This window comes from Cricetulus griseus, chromosome 5 (genome assembly GCF_003668045.3).
Source record: "Cricetulus griseus strain 17A/GY chromosome 5, alternate assembly CriGri-PICRH-1.0, whole genome shotgun sequence".
Lineage (NCBI taxonomy): Eukaryota > Metazoa > Chordata > Mammalia > Rodentia > Cricetidae > Cricetulus > Cricetulus griseus.
The window spans coordinates 183057403-183071679 of NC_048598.1; the positions used below are offsets into that span (position 1 = coordinate 183057403).

A 14277-nucleotide genomic window follows, 5' to 3' on the forward strand; every position below is an offset into this window, starting at 1 on the left:
TGCTTTTCTATAAACTAATGACCAATCTGCTGAGAAAGAAATCATAGTAGCTGGGCATGGTGGTGCATACCTGCAGTGCCAGCATTTGAGAGGTGGAGGCAGGAGGTCCCCACGGCCTACATGCAAACTATACAAGGGACTGGAAAGATGGTTTGGCAGCTAAGAGCTCTCGACACTTCCATACTGACCTGGGTTCAGTTCCCAGCATCCATATGGTGGCGCAAACCAGCTATACCTCCAGTTCCAAAGACCCAAAGCCCTCTTCTGGATTCCACTGGCACTGCATGAATGTAAAGCATATACACACATACAGGCAAACACTTTCATGTAAAAAGCAAGCAAGCAAGCAAGCAAACAAACAAACAAACAAACACCCTTCTAAAAACCAGGGGGCATGGGTGATGGCTTAGTAGTGAGGCACTTTGCACAGGCATGAAGACCTCAGTTCAGATCCCCAGTGTTGTAATTTTGAAAAGTGGTACAAGAGAAAGAGGACATGTGACAGGGTTCAAGCAGGTTTTTGTTTTGTTTTGTTTTGTTTTTTTAAATTAGGGGAAAGGGATCATAAAAAGGAGAAAGAGGAGGGGGGAGACTGGCCTTGGGGATGGGAGCAGCAGGAGAGAGGAGAGACAGAGACACACACAGAGAGAAGAGGGAGAGAAACAGAGAGGAGGATAGGAGGTGGGCAGGGCCCATTTAAAAGGGAACATAGTGAATAGGCACAGGTGGTGCCCTTAATGGCAACAGCTGAGAGCATATTCTGCCAGAACCCCGAAGGCAGGTTGATAGGGGAGGTCCTTCTGTGGATGTTTGTCTTATTGGTTGATAAATAAAGTACTGTTGGCCAATAGGGAAGCAAGTTAGGTGGGACTAGGAGTTGAGGAGGATTCTGGGAAATGTAGTAAAGATAAGTCTTGTGATCCAGGCAGGAAGTGACATAGCAGGCAGACTCAGAATATAAGCAGGGACAAGCAGGAAATTGTTCTCTTCCTCCTCCTCTCTTCTCTGAGAGCCGCCATGTAAGCCCAACTAGAGAGGATACATGCTGCCATTGTCCTCGATCAGACCAGTCTTTAGTCATTGGCCAGTGGCATTGCATGTAATATAAGTCTCTGTGTTATTTTGGGTGCCCACATGGCGGTGGGGCTTGGGCAGCTCGGCGGAAAGATATATCGTTACAGCAGGCCAATACAATGTCTAAATACTAACACCCAGCACCAGGTGAAAGCTGGCATGGCAACATGCACCAGTACCCCAGTCTGCAACAGACCAGCAAACTGACTGTGAGGGCTCCCTGCTTAGCTAGTCTAGCTTATGTGTTGGCTCCAGGTCCTGTGAGAGATACTGTCTCCATCAAACAAAACAACAACAGCAGAGCGGAGAGTTATGGAGGGGCACAAGATGCTGACCTCTGGTTCCTACCTGTGCACGCACAGGGAAGTGCACCCACACGTATACACAAATGCATACACCACAGACACAGAGTGGAATAAAAGACCTATCCATGATAGCATCAAGAAGCAAGCAGGTAAAAAGCAACTGTAGAGGACACAAAAACTGAAATGAACTAAACTGACCCAGGGGGTAAGAGACCTCTACATTGAAAACTCCACAACACTGAGGAAAGAAAGAAGACACTAGAAGATGGGAAGACCTCCCATGTTCACATACCAGCACACAACAATGAAACTGCTTACAGCATATTGACAGCAATGAAATTCAAATAACATTTTACTTGTTCGTTTGGCTACTTGCCAGCTCTATCAGACTTGCTGTTATACAGTTCAGTCGGCAAGGCCAAGTCTCCACAGCCTAGGCAGAATAAACAACACTGGATGTCCAATAATGACACTGTGAAGGAGACGACCTGGGGCAGACGGCTCAGCAGCTGAGCAACAAAGATGGACTAGGGAGAAGCAGGGCCTGCTCAGGGTGACCTGAGGAACCTAAGGAGGTGCTCCTGGAAGAAGAGGTGGGTTCAAGCGGGCATGAGTGCCTGAGGACTCTTATCAATCAATCAATCAATCAATCAATCAATCAATCAATCAATCAATCAATCATTTAATGTATATAGTACTCTATCTACTTGTATGACCTTATGCCAGAAAAGGGTCGTGAGCCACCATGTGGGTGCTGGAAGAGCAGCCAGTGCTCTTAACCACTGAGCCACCTCTCCAGCATGGAGGACTGACTCGTCTTTTATCCAGCCCACAGAGCCCACGCTGCTAAGAAAGAGCACACCATCACTTGCACTGGCTTTAGAGGCAACTTGAATATGCACAGAAAACTCTGCAAAGCTGCTAAATACAACTAAAAATATTTCCCCAAGTCCTCCCAAACACTAGCAAGTCTGAAAACTGACTCATTTGTTTTGAGTACTTTGTAAAAACTTCACCCCAAAACCACTATAAGAGGGAGGTTTTACCACAGACCAGGAAACAAAAATAGAGGAGCTGCTGCTATCTGGGAGGGCTCTGTTGCTCACTTCATGTGCCTGTGGTACCCTCTGTGGCTCCACCTCTACTCAGTTCTGAGGATGTCCTTCAGGAGACACAAAGCCTGGGCAGAGGTGCAGAGGACACCAAGGGCACACCGGTGGTATTTACGGTCTGGTATGGACCCTCTACATACTTCCTACACCTTGGATTCAGAAAATCCTCCTGACTTGAAGATCTTCTTATTGAATCCTCACTCCTGAACTTTCCTTCTCAGGGCCATTTACGGAAAAATCCCTGTTGGTTTCACCACTAACCCTGAGTGATGTCAGTGAGGTCAGGATACACATCGTGATCACCCTCCTGGCTCCTGGAGTCAGTGTCCCAGCACAGGTCCAGGACCCCAGAGCCATAGGAAGGAGCCAAATCAGGTGTCACACACCCAGGCCTGCATTCCAGCTCTGCCACCTGTGTGGCTTACAGAGAAGCAGACCGCCAGAGTTCACTGTGGCAGAAGAGAAGCTTTACTCAGGGCATGAACTGCTGGGCTGCCCAAGAGGAGTTTGGTTTTACAGGGGTTTTGTAGTTGGGCAGGAGTGTGGTGGGAGAGCATTTGGAAGAAGGAACAGCTGCAGGCAAGGGGACTGCTGTAAACTGAGTGTGTGAGTGTGTGCGTGCGTGCGTGCGTGCGTGTGCGTGTGCGTGCGTGTGTGTGTGTGTGTGTGTGCGAGTGAGTGTGTGTGTGTGTGTGCGTGTGTGCGAGTGAGTGTGTGTGTGTGTGTGTGTGTGTGTGTGTGTGTGTGTGTGTGCGCGCGCGCGCACATGCTCACGTGAGAAGAGATGCTCTGGCCGTTAGAACAGCAGAAGCTGTGGTTAGGCTGTTCTGCTGAGACAAGCGGTCAGCAGACTTCTGGGAAGTGGAGAAAGTTCAGTTTCCATTTTCCTGACAGGTCTGGGTCCCACAGGGACCATAAATCTTGGTATCTAAGGTGATTCCATCCTGGGCCTACACCACCTTCTAGAGTAGAGATAAGGCCTAGGGCAACTTCCTGAACCACTCTGAGTTGGAGCCTTCTTCTCTGTCCCCTCTAATCCCAGCACTTGGGGACTGGTACAGGAAGATCACTACAAGTTCAAGGTCAACCTTGGCTAAATATGGAGACTGTGTCTTAACAAAACAAAAAGTTAGGCATAATGGCTGTACTCTCACCACTCAGGAAGCAAAGGCTAGAGGACCAGGAGTACAAACTTATCTTGGGCTACACAGTAAATTCCAGTTCAGCCTGTATGACACGAGACCCTGTCTTTACAAAACCAACCAAGGCCGGGTAGTGGTGGCGCACGCCTTTAATCCCAGCACTTGGGAGGCAGAGGCAGGTGGATCTCTGTGAGTTCAAAGCCAGCCTGGTCTACAAAGTGAGTTCCAGGACAGCTCCAAAGCTACACAGAGAAACCCTGTCTTGGAAAAAAAAACAGAACAAAACAAAACAAAACTAAACACAAAACCCAAAACACACAAAAAAACAATGACCAAACAAAAATGAGGAAAGGACAAGGACACAAGTACTTATTAATGCATTGAGGCTGGCACAGGGGACCGTCTGTAAAAGCTCATTGTTGCTTCAAACCTGAGAAATGACAGTCCCAGGGTGTTAAGGAATCCATCAGGAGCCTTACAGAAGCAGTGAGGAGGAGCAGGAGTGGGTCCTGGTATAGGCTCTACCTCATATAGCAGGGCAGTTATGCTGGGCAGGCTGCTATACTGTTCTAAGCAAACCATGTCCATATAAAGTAGGGAGAGCTGCCTGTGGTTTCTGCTTCTTGGGGCAAAACGGGATTAAGGAAAGGGCACTTCCTGGAAAAGTGCAGCCTGAAGGGCGACACACATATGAAGCTGCCCCTAGGAACCAACGAGAAAGCATCTGTGTTTACAAATTCCCAGGTTTGCAAAGTGAATTCCTTCTACACCACACTGGAGTGTACAGAATGAGAAAGCACAGCTCTCTCTACTCAGCGGGACTGCTGAAGGAGTAGTGTTTAACAGCCGTTTAAACAGTCCTGCTCTATTCAGAGCACAGTCTGCGGTTCTCTCAGGTGATTTCATTCTCCTTTGTTTTCCTGGGTCAAGATGTCCATCACCAGTCAGCCAAGACCTCCAATCACTGCACTTACAACTTTCTCCCCCATGTTAGCTTAGCTTTCTTGTAGTCACTGTGGAATCTAGATGGAGACAGGGATAGAAGTTTGTGACTTGATACCATCCTGACTGCAACACTGTGGCCAGGTACCCACGGATGGGCTCATGCTGTCAGCTCCCCCAGGTCCCTCACGCAGAGAGGTTCCTATGGCAGAGGCTGGGGACAGGGTCTTGGCCACCATAACTCACAGTCTAGCTCTTTACCTACCATGACCACTGCTATGTGGCAAAGCCCTATACATAGCCCACTGTCATCACTTGTTTTCAAAAATGCTAACTGCAATAAATAAGTTCCAAGTTTTCAGAGGGATATCACTACGAAGCAAAGCACTGTATACAAGAATGTGAGGGAATAAACAAGAAGAGTTAGAATAGAAAATCAATAAAACCAAAAAATGGTATTTTGAAAAGATGATGAAGTTGACAAACTTTCTGATGGGCTGAGAAAAAAGGACTAGGGAGACGTCCTAGGGAGTAAGGACTGTACAGAGTCCAAACATAGGACCCCAGAGTCCACACAGTCAGAGGTGGTCATGTGCATCTGGAATCCCAGCACTCCATGGAGAGATGGGAGTCAGAGACAGGAGAATCCCTGGAAACTCACAGGCCAGTTAGCCTGTTACACACAGTGGGGAACAAGAGACCCTGATGCAAACAAGGTAGAAGGTGAGGACATCAGACCTCTTCATATACAGTGTGCAAGCACTCATGTGCATTAAAGTACACATCACACAAAAGAAATAAAGACCTGAATTACTAAAACCAGAAACAAAAGAGGACGTTACTACAGGGTCACAGAAATAAAAGGGTCATGAGGACACTCTATGGAAACTGGATGCTAATAAGATGAACAAATTACAGAAAAAGCAGAATCTGCTCAAACTGAATCAAGACTAAAATAGATGTAACAAGTAAAGAGACAGAGTGAGCATTGACAACAGGACTGGAAAGTTGGCTCAGCAGAAAACAGCAGTAGCTGCACAAGCCTGATGACCCGAGCTCAGCAGCTGGAGCCCATGGTGGCAGGTGACACCAACAGCTGAAAGTCTCCTCTGATCTCCACAGCCCACCATGGTGTGCTTGTCACACACACGCCCCCCCCCCACCCCACACCCCCACCACACAAATAACACATACACACCACACACATACCATACACACATACCACACACTCACACACACACCACATAGACAAACACACACAACACACACATACACCATACACTCACAATAATAGTAAACAAAATAAAAATTGAACAGTAACAACAACATAAAAAAGAACTGCTCACAAAGACAAGCCCAGGACCTGAGTTTGGACTTCAACACCCATGATGGACAGTTCACAGCCACCTGTAACTGGAACACCAGGAACTCTAATGCTCCCTCTGACCTCTGTGGTCACACACATGGTATATATACACCCACACAGACACATAAATAAAAATAAAAATCTTAAAAAGACGAGCCGAGTATGATGGCATACTCCTTTAATTCCAGCATTCCAAAAGCAGAGGCAGACAGACAGACCTCTGAGTTGAGGCCAGCCTGTTCTACATAGTGAGATTCTTTCTCAAACAAAGAAACAAACAACAAAACACATATTGGCTTGGGCTAATATGACTACCTTAATAAACTGTAACAAATGCTTAAAAACTACTGAACACCAATCCGTCACAAATTCTTCCAAAAACAAGAGGAATATTTCCATAATAGTATCTATTTTTTACAGCCAGGACTAATGCATGCTGGGTAGAAGCTCTACTACTGAGCTATGCCTCCAGTGTGCCTATACCACGAGCATTTTAGAGGTCAGCATTATCCTGACACCAAAACTACACAAACTCTCCACAGGACAGAAAGCCAAAGGTCAATAGTCCTCAGGAACATAGACATAAACCCCTCAATAGTACCGGCTAGCCAAATCTAACAGCATATACAACACACACACAGGGTTACATATCATTATGGCATAGGATCTACCCCAGGAACAGTGCAGTTCAATTTGTGTCCACTGGACTTGTGTTGCTGCTGTAACAAAACACCCCGGAAATAAAATGGAAGAAAGAGGCAGGTGTGGTGATGTGTGGTGGTTCCCCATTGGTTAGTTAGGGGCAGGTTAGGGCAAGCCTAGTTTATATACAGAGTTCCAATGAGACCCCATCATAAGCAAACAAACCACATTTCACATACATTTCATATCACATTTCACATATAAAATAATTAGGAAAAATGTTTTTGGGGGCCAGTATATAGAGAAACAAAATCCTCATACTCTGCTGGCAGAGTACGAAACAGAAAACAGGAAGTTCCCATTCTTTAAACAGCGAGCCATCCTACAGGAAAGCAGGAACCCTCACCAGAGCAGAGGACCCGCAGAACTGAAATGTGTCCCCTAAGATTTTCACACAAATGTTGGTGGGAGCCTCCACAGTAGCCAGAAAGTAGAAACAAGGCAAATACCTGGAACTGAGGCACGGATGAACTGTGGCCTCCACTGATGGAGTGTTATTAGGTCATAAATATGAATGAAGAACTGAGGAGTGCTAAAACATGAAAGAACTCCAAGCATGCAGGGCAGTGGTGGCACACACCTTTAATACCAGCACTCGGGAAGCAGAGGCAGGAGGATCTCTGTGAGTCTGAGGCCAGCCTGGTTTACAAAGCAAGTTCCAGGACAGCCAGGGCTGTTACACAGGGAAAACCTGTCCTGAAAAACCAAAACCAAAATCAACCAAACAGAAAAGGCCATATACTTATCAGGGCTCCACTTCCACGCAATGTATAGAATAGGCAAATATGAAGTGATCAGCAGCAGTGACAGGCTTAGGGGCTTGAGGCTTCTGAGGGCAAACAGAATCCAGTAATTAGAGAATCTGCTCTTGGGATGATGAAAAACTCTAGGATTGGGCAGTGGTAATGCACAACTTTGTGGATATATTAAAAATCACTGTGTACTATCCTATAGAAGAGTAAGTTTTAGGTATGTGGGTTATAACTCCTTTTTTTGTTTTTTTTCTTCTGTTGAAACAAGGTTTATGGAGAACTTGCTGTCTTGGAACTATGGTAATTACAGACATCCACCTGCCTCTGCCTCCTGGGTGCTGGGATTCAAAGCATGCACTAGTATACCTAGCATCTCTTTTTTTCCTTTTTGTGTCCATTTAGCTCAGGCTGGCCTTGAACTCACTATGTAGTAGCAGAGGATAATCTTTAACTCCTTCTTTGTCTACCTCCTTGAATGCAAGGATTAGCACACCTGGCCTTTTTGATTTTTGAAACTGGATCTTATTCAAATTGCCCACCATGACCCTGGTCTCACTCTGCAGCCAAGGCAATCCTTGAGTTTGAGATCCTCCTGCCGCAGTCTCCCAAGAAGAGAGGGTTACAAGCCTGTACTATCTGGCATGGCTGAATAAAAACTCTTAAATAATATAAAGCCATTAGTAAAAGAAGAAAACAGGAAGGTGTTGACAGTGACGTAGAAAGGACTCCACCTGGGTGCAGACTGCCTTCGGTGCCAAGCAAGTGCAGCAGTGATCGTCCTCTCCATCAGGACGTGCCAACCAACCTGACAGTCCTGTGGTCAGTGTGCTACCTCACATGGAGGAAACGCACAGCTTGATGGCTGTGGGACACCCAGAACGGAGACAACCACGACTGTTCTAGATTCGTTCCTGCCTCCATAAGAACATCTTCCCCACCCCTCTTGATTCTACACGAGGTAACTTCACATATTTTCCAACAAAGTCACAAAGCAAGAATGGGCAGGAGATGAGCAATGGCCCCTCACATAAAGTAGTTTTTTGTTTGTTTGTTTTTTAGCTTTTCAAGACAGGGTTTCTCTGCGTAACAGCTCTGCTGTGTGGGATTAAAGGTGTGGGCTACCACGCCCTGCCTATGTTTGTTTGGTTAATTATGTGTTTTTATGTGTATAAGGTGTTTGCCTGCATGTATGTCTGTGCACTGCATGTGTGCCTACTGCCCAAGAAGATCAGCAGAGGACGTTGGATCCCCTTAAACTGGAGTCAAGGATGGTTAATGAACTACCATGTGAATGCTGGGAACTGAGCCCCAGTCCTTGAGTAGAGCAGCCAGTGCTCTTGACCACTGAGCTATCTCTCTTCATATAGTTTAAGAGAAATATACTTAGTACGTGAACCAAGCATATTTAGATCTTTGGAAGCAATTAACAGAAAGCCATTGTCAGAACACACTATAAACTGAAATCCCACAGGAGCCGGGAAGTAGGTTTGGGGATAGGGCAGGGCTGGAACTGAAACCCCACACGATGGGCAAATGCTCCACTAACCTCAGAAACAAAGCTCTTAAGACCAGGAAAGGCACTCACAGAGCAGTAACACCAGGACTGCGGCTGCAGCTCAGTGCACAGTGCTTCCTCGGCATTTGTGAGGCCCTGAGCTCAGTTTCCAGTATTTCGAGGGAAAACAACAAAACCCACTGAGAACAGATATCTCCATGGCAACACTTTATGCAGATTTTACTTTCTTCTTTGTATTTTTAAATAGTGTTTAATTTTTTTAAAGGGTAATTTTCATTTGGTGACAAGTCATATATTTTTATTTAAAAAGGGCAAAAACTTGTGCTGGCTCAGATAAATCTCGAATAACCCGTTTAGCTCTAGAATACTGACAGGGCATACCTCTCCATGCGTCCCTGGAAGGCACCCTAACTAACAGCTTCCCTCTTACTACGAAGCAAGTTCTGTCCAGTTGGCTTTGCTTACCTGCACAGGTGGCTCAATCATGATCCAGGCCGGAAGCATCAGACTGGGATTCAGAGGCTGGGTTCCAACACGGAAGTAAACTCCACCCTTGGAGTCACAGGCCCAGACATGCTGATTGCCACATGCCAAGCTGGTCAGTCTTACAGTTCCTGCAGAGACACAACGTACACGGATCTTTCAGCCGCTGTAGAAACTACTTCAGGGGAAGACAAGAGGCCACATCTGCAGCTGAATGCTGGTGTGTGTCATCTGTTTCTCCTTCCACATTGGGCATGAAGCCTTGGCTTAGCTGCCTGGTGCCTCAGAGCATCCTATGTAGGCTTTTGGCTTAGTAGCCATGATGTCATCAAGCACAGTGCCCTGAGATATCGAGCAGGGGATAAACATCTCCATGTGAGCTCCCCATTAACTTCATCCAACATGTGACCACTGCTAGTAACTTCTGGATATCTGGAAAAGGGACTTTTATTTACCAGAATTAAGAATAAATCTCCTAAAGAACCTGCACTTTATTATTTATTTATTTATCTATTCATTTATCTATCTATTTATTTATTTATTTTGATGTTTCAAGACAGCGCTTGGATCAAGGATAGCCTTGGCTATCCTGGTACTCACTTTGTAGACCAGGCTGGCCTCCAACTTAGGGAAACAGGCTGCTAGCCATAAGAGGGAATGAAATGGAAAGAGTTAAAAAGAGAAAAAGTTGTGCTGGAAGGATGTGGCTTAACAACAGATCACTTGAAAAAGCACCTCAAGAAAAATCATAAATTGTATTTGATAATAGTCTAGCAAGTAAAAAGTACAGCTGTCAAGTTGCTTGGTATCTACGGTAAGGCAGGCTTTCAGCCAGGTCTCTCACAGCCTCATTTCAAACCTGACCCCACGATAGACACATGGTTTGCACTGGAGAATGGCAGGATCCAGCCATTAGGGAATTTGTCCTGGGTCACAGGCCAGGAGGTGGCCAACCAAAGAGACAAAGAAGGACAGCAGGTTTGAACTCAGGCCGGCTACCTCTGACCTCCAAGTCTATAAACAACAAATGTACAGATAATGTTCAGGGTCAAGTCCAGGTCTGGCAAATTAATCTACCAGAACCACCCATACCTTACCAAGATATGGAACATTCTGTCTCCCTAAGAATCTCCTCAGGTCCCTCCCTGCCCATGGACTCTACTTGAAGCCAAGGTCTCAAACATCCCAACCTGCCCTCACACTTGCTATGTAGTCAAGGATGACTCCAGACTGACTTCTACCGCCAGAGCTTAGAAGGGTCTTCTAGGGTTCATACAGGCAGAACCAAAGCCCAGGTGTCACAGCAGGAAGCAGCCTCAGGCTGAGTCTCTCCCTTTGTTGCTAAGTATCACTGCACTGTACACAAATGCCTGTTTCTGTATTTACCTATTGGTGGACATTGGGGTCATGTTTGCTATTAGAACAAAACTGCTATACCCACTCTTACCTAAGTTTTGTTTTCTTGTGGCAAGGCAGGCCTGACAGTGTAGACTTGTCAGCCTTGAGGCTGACGCAGTGGAATTATGTTTAAAGCTACCCTGGACTGCACAATGTCTCAAAAGGACAGTGAGGGAGCAGAAATATATATTACTTTTCTCTTATTTCTGAGAAGATTTTTAAATTACTTTCATGTGTGTTTTGCCTGCACTTATGTATGTAAGTATGCCATGTGTGTGCAGTGCCTGAGCAGGGCAGAGCGAGGTGGATCCCCTGTAAGTAGACAGATGGCTGTGAGTCACCATGTGGGTGTTGGGAGCTGAAGCCAGGTCCTCTGGAAGAGCAGCCGGTGTTTTTAGCTGCTGAGCCGTCTCTCCAGCCACTATTTTTTTTTTTTTTTCATATAGTAGAACTTTCAGAACATAGGGTAGGTAGATGTCTTACTTTATAACTTTTTTATACTTTTAGAAAGTTTTTTTTTAAAATCAGATTTATTTTTATTGTATTTTAAATGAGAGAATGAGAGAGAGAGAGAGAGAGAGAGAGAGAGAGAGAGAGAGAGAGAGAGAGAGAGAGAGGTTGTGGTTGTGTATGATTATGTGAGTGTGAGTGCTTGCAGAAACCAGAGGCAACAGATCCCTGGAGCTGCAGTTACAGGTGTTTGTGAGCCACCTGACACGGGTGACTCAGGTGCTACTGAAGCTGGGTCATCCACTAGAGCAGCACGCTCTTAGACACTGAGCCATCTCTCCAGCCCCTACATTCAAATGTGTGTAAGTGTGTAGGTCATAAGTCAGAGGTCAACTTGTAAGAGTTGATTCTTTTCTTTTACCACATGGCTCAGGGGTGGGATCAGGTCATCAGGATTGGCAGCATCACTTTCAAAGAGAATGCCAATTTGGACAAGTTGCACTGTTTTACATACCTACGAGCAGGGTTAAGTGCAATACGGCTGCTCACATCCTTATTAACAACTAGGGTTTTTGTTTTAAGACCTCATCTCATGAAAAGCCGTGCAGTGGTGTTGCATAATTTTAATACCAGTACTCGAGAAGCAGAGGTAGACAGATCTGAGCTCAAGGCCAGTCTGATCTACAGAGTGAGTTCCAGGACAGCCAGGGCTACACAGAGAAACCCTGTCTCCTCATGTATCTCAGGCTACCCTCACCTTGCTATGCAGCCAAGGAAGACCTCGAACTTTTAAGGCTCCTGCCTTCCCCTGCAGTGCTGGGATTGTAAGCACACAGCAGCACGCTCAGTTTCTGTGCTGCTGGGGAGAGGATGGAGGACTCATGCATGCCAGGGAAACACATTAACACCCGAGCTAATCCTCAGTCTCCCCGCTAGATTTTTAAAATTAATAAAATTAACAAAAGCTTGTTTTATTCTACTGGCTTACCTGCATAACTACTATAGCCACATACAGAAAGAAGAATGGTATCTTCTTTCTTTTCTTTCTTAGACAGAGCCTTTTTAATTTGTTTTGAGACAGGGTCTTACTCGAGCTGGACTCCAATTTACTATTTAGCCAAGAGATCACCTTGACTCGTGATTACAGGAGTGTAACTCTGGTCCTGGAGCTCCTCCCAGGCCTCAAGGTGCCCCTCATGCTCCCTTCCCCTGAAAGTGTGGGCTGGGATACATGTGGCAATCAGCTCTCCAAGAATCACAGCAGTATCACCTGAGTAGCCATTGCACAGCTCACATCCCATCCACCCAGCTGACCCTGGACATTGACTGCACTCCTTGCATACCTATGCCAAGATGCCTACCTTACCAGCAAACCGAGGTGTTCTTGTAGCACCCAGCCATGGAATGAAGTCACAGGACTGTGAATGATCAGCCCTTGTTTGGTCAGATTCTGGATCTGCTGATGGGATCTGGCACTGACAGCATCATTAGAATCCTAGCACAGGCCTTTTGCTACAATGGAGGATACTGGAGAATACCCTCTTCTGGATGGAGCATCCTCATGGCAATGGTGAAGAAAAGAACTCACTCTGGTCAGGCTTCTCCCATCACTGGGTATCTTTTCAATGTCAGCCAATTAAATTATAACTTGTCATAGCTTTAATTTGAGAGTTTCTGCTAAGGAATGAATGATATTGAGAAGCCTTTACTGTGCTTATGGGCCAACTGTATGCCTTCTGTGAACAAGCATTCACAAGTGAACACACGCATGTCAGGTGTGGTGATGTAAACCTATAATCCCATTACTCTAGACCAGTGGTTCTCAACCTTCCTAATGCTGCAACCCTTTAATACAGATCCTTATATTGTGACGACCCACAACCATAAAATTATTTTTATTGCTACTTCATAACTGTAATTTCACTAGTGTTATGGATTGTAATATAAATATTTGATATGCGACCTCTGTGGAAGGGTCATGTGACCCCATACCTGTTGTGACCCACAGGGTGAGAACCATTGCTCAAGAACTAGACACAGAAGGACTGCCACGAGTTTGAGGTTAGCTTTGTCCGTAAAGCAAATCTCAGGCCATCTGAAAGCTACACAGCATGATATGTGTTCACTTATGAATGCTTGTTCCAGTCTTCATTGCATTTTAAAAGCGGAGCAGACAAAAGCTCGAGTTCTCTGCATGGTCTGGATGTCAGTGTTTGCCAGGCATGTTTGTTACGAATCTATCTGTACCTTACCCTTTCCTTTTCTTTACTGTCGGAAGATAAGTTTTTAATTTTGATGAGTCACTTTGACCTTTGTGCATGGCAAAAATATGGTGCTATTAGCTCAACTGGCAGTGCAGGGGGCTGGGTGGATACAGTTGTCAGTGACATGAGACCACTAACAACCTTGTGACTGCATCAAAACAAGTTCTGCATGCGGAAAGTTAGTGATGTAGCATCATGACATAAGCTTAACTATTCATCCCTTCCTACAGCCTTCAGAATTGTCCCTTATCTCGGCTCCCCATCTACAGCTTCAGCTGACTAGTAAAAACATTAAAGTAAAACAAAACAAAACAAAAAAAACAAGGCTGGGAAGATGGCTCAGAGTATGGATACCCAGCACATAAATGCTAGTCTGATGTCCAGCACATTAGACATGGAGTCAGGGGATCTCTCTGGAGCAAGCTGGCTAGCTAGAGCAATCAAACTGATGTGTTCCGGGTTCAAATCAAAAGAGCCTGCCTCCATATATAAAGTGAAGATACCCAATGTCAACCTCGGCTCCCCACATGGGCATGGCTCCCGAAGCCCCACCCATGTGTACCACCCCCCCCACACACACACAATACACAAATATATAAGTGAAGAAGCTGCACTGTACTGACCTGACATGTATGCACAGATGTTTTCTTGTCATCCTTCCTAAAACAAGGCAAAACAAGGAAAATTCTTCCCACAGCACTTGCACTGCATTAGGTTTAAGGCACATAGGTGACAGGAAATCCCGAAACATTTTATATGTTAGGGATCTGT

General features: G+C 45.6%; 1 protein-coding gene across 11 annotated transcripts in view; it reads right to left on the reverse strand.

Moving 5' to 3' along the window:
• Tecpr2 (tectonin beta-propeller repeat containing 2) overlaps positions 1-14277 on the reverse strand; it is a 90659-nt gene that overhangs the window by 12385 nt on the left and 63997 nt on the right. For 10 of the 11 annotated variants that reach the window (XM_027416612.2, XM_035445378.1, XM_027416617.2 and 7 more), the window contains one exon: positions 9377-9525. In XM_027416612.2, coding sequence (XP_027272413.1) covers positions 9377-9525 — 149 coding nt within the window. Of the gene's footprint in view, positions 1-3991; positions 4656-9376; positions 9526-14277 lie in introns of those variants that run through there. The other variant, XM_035445379.1, reaches the window with a different exon arrangement.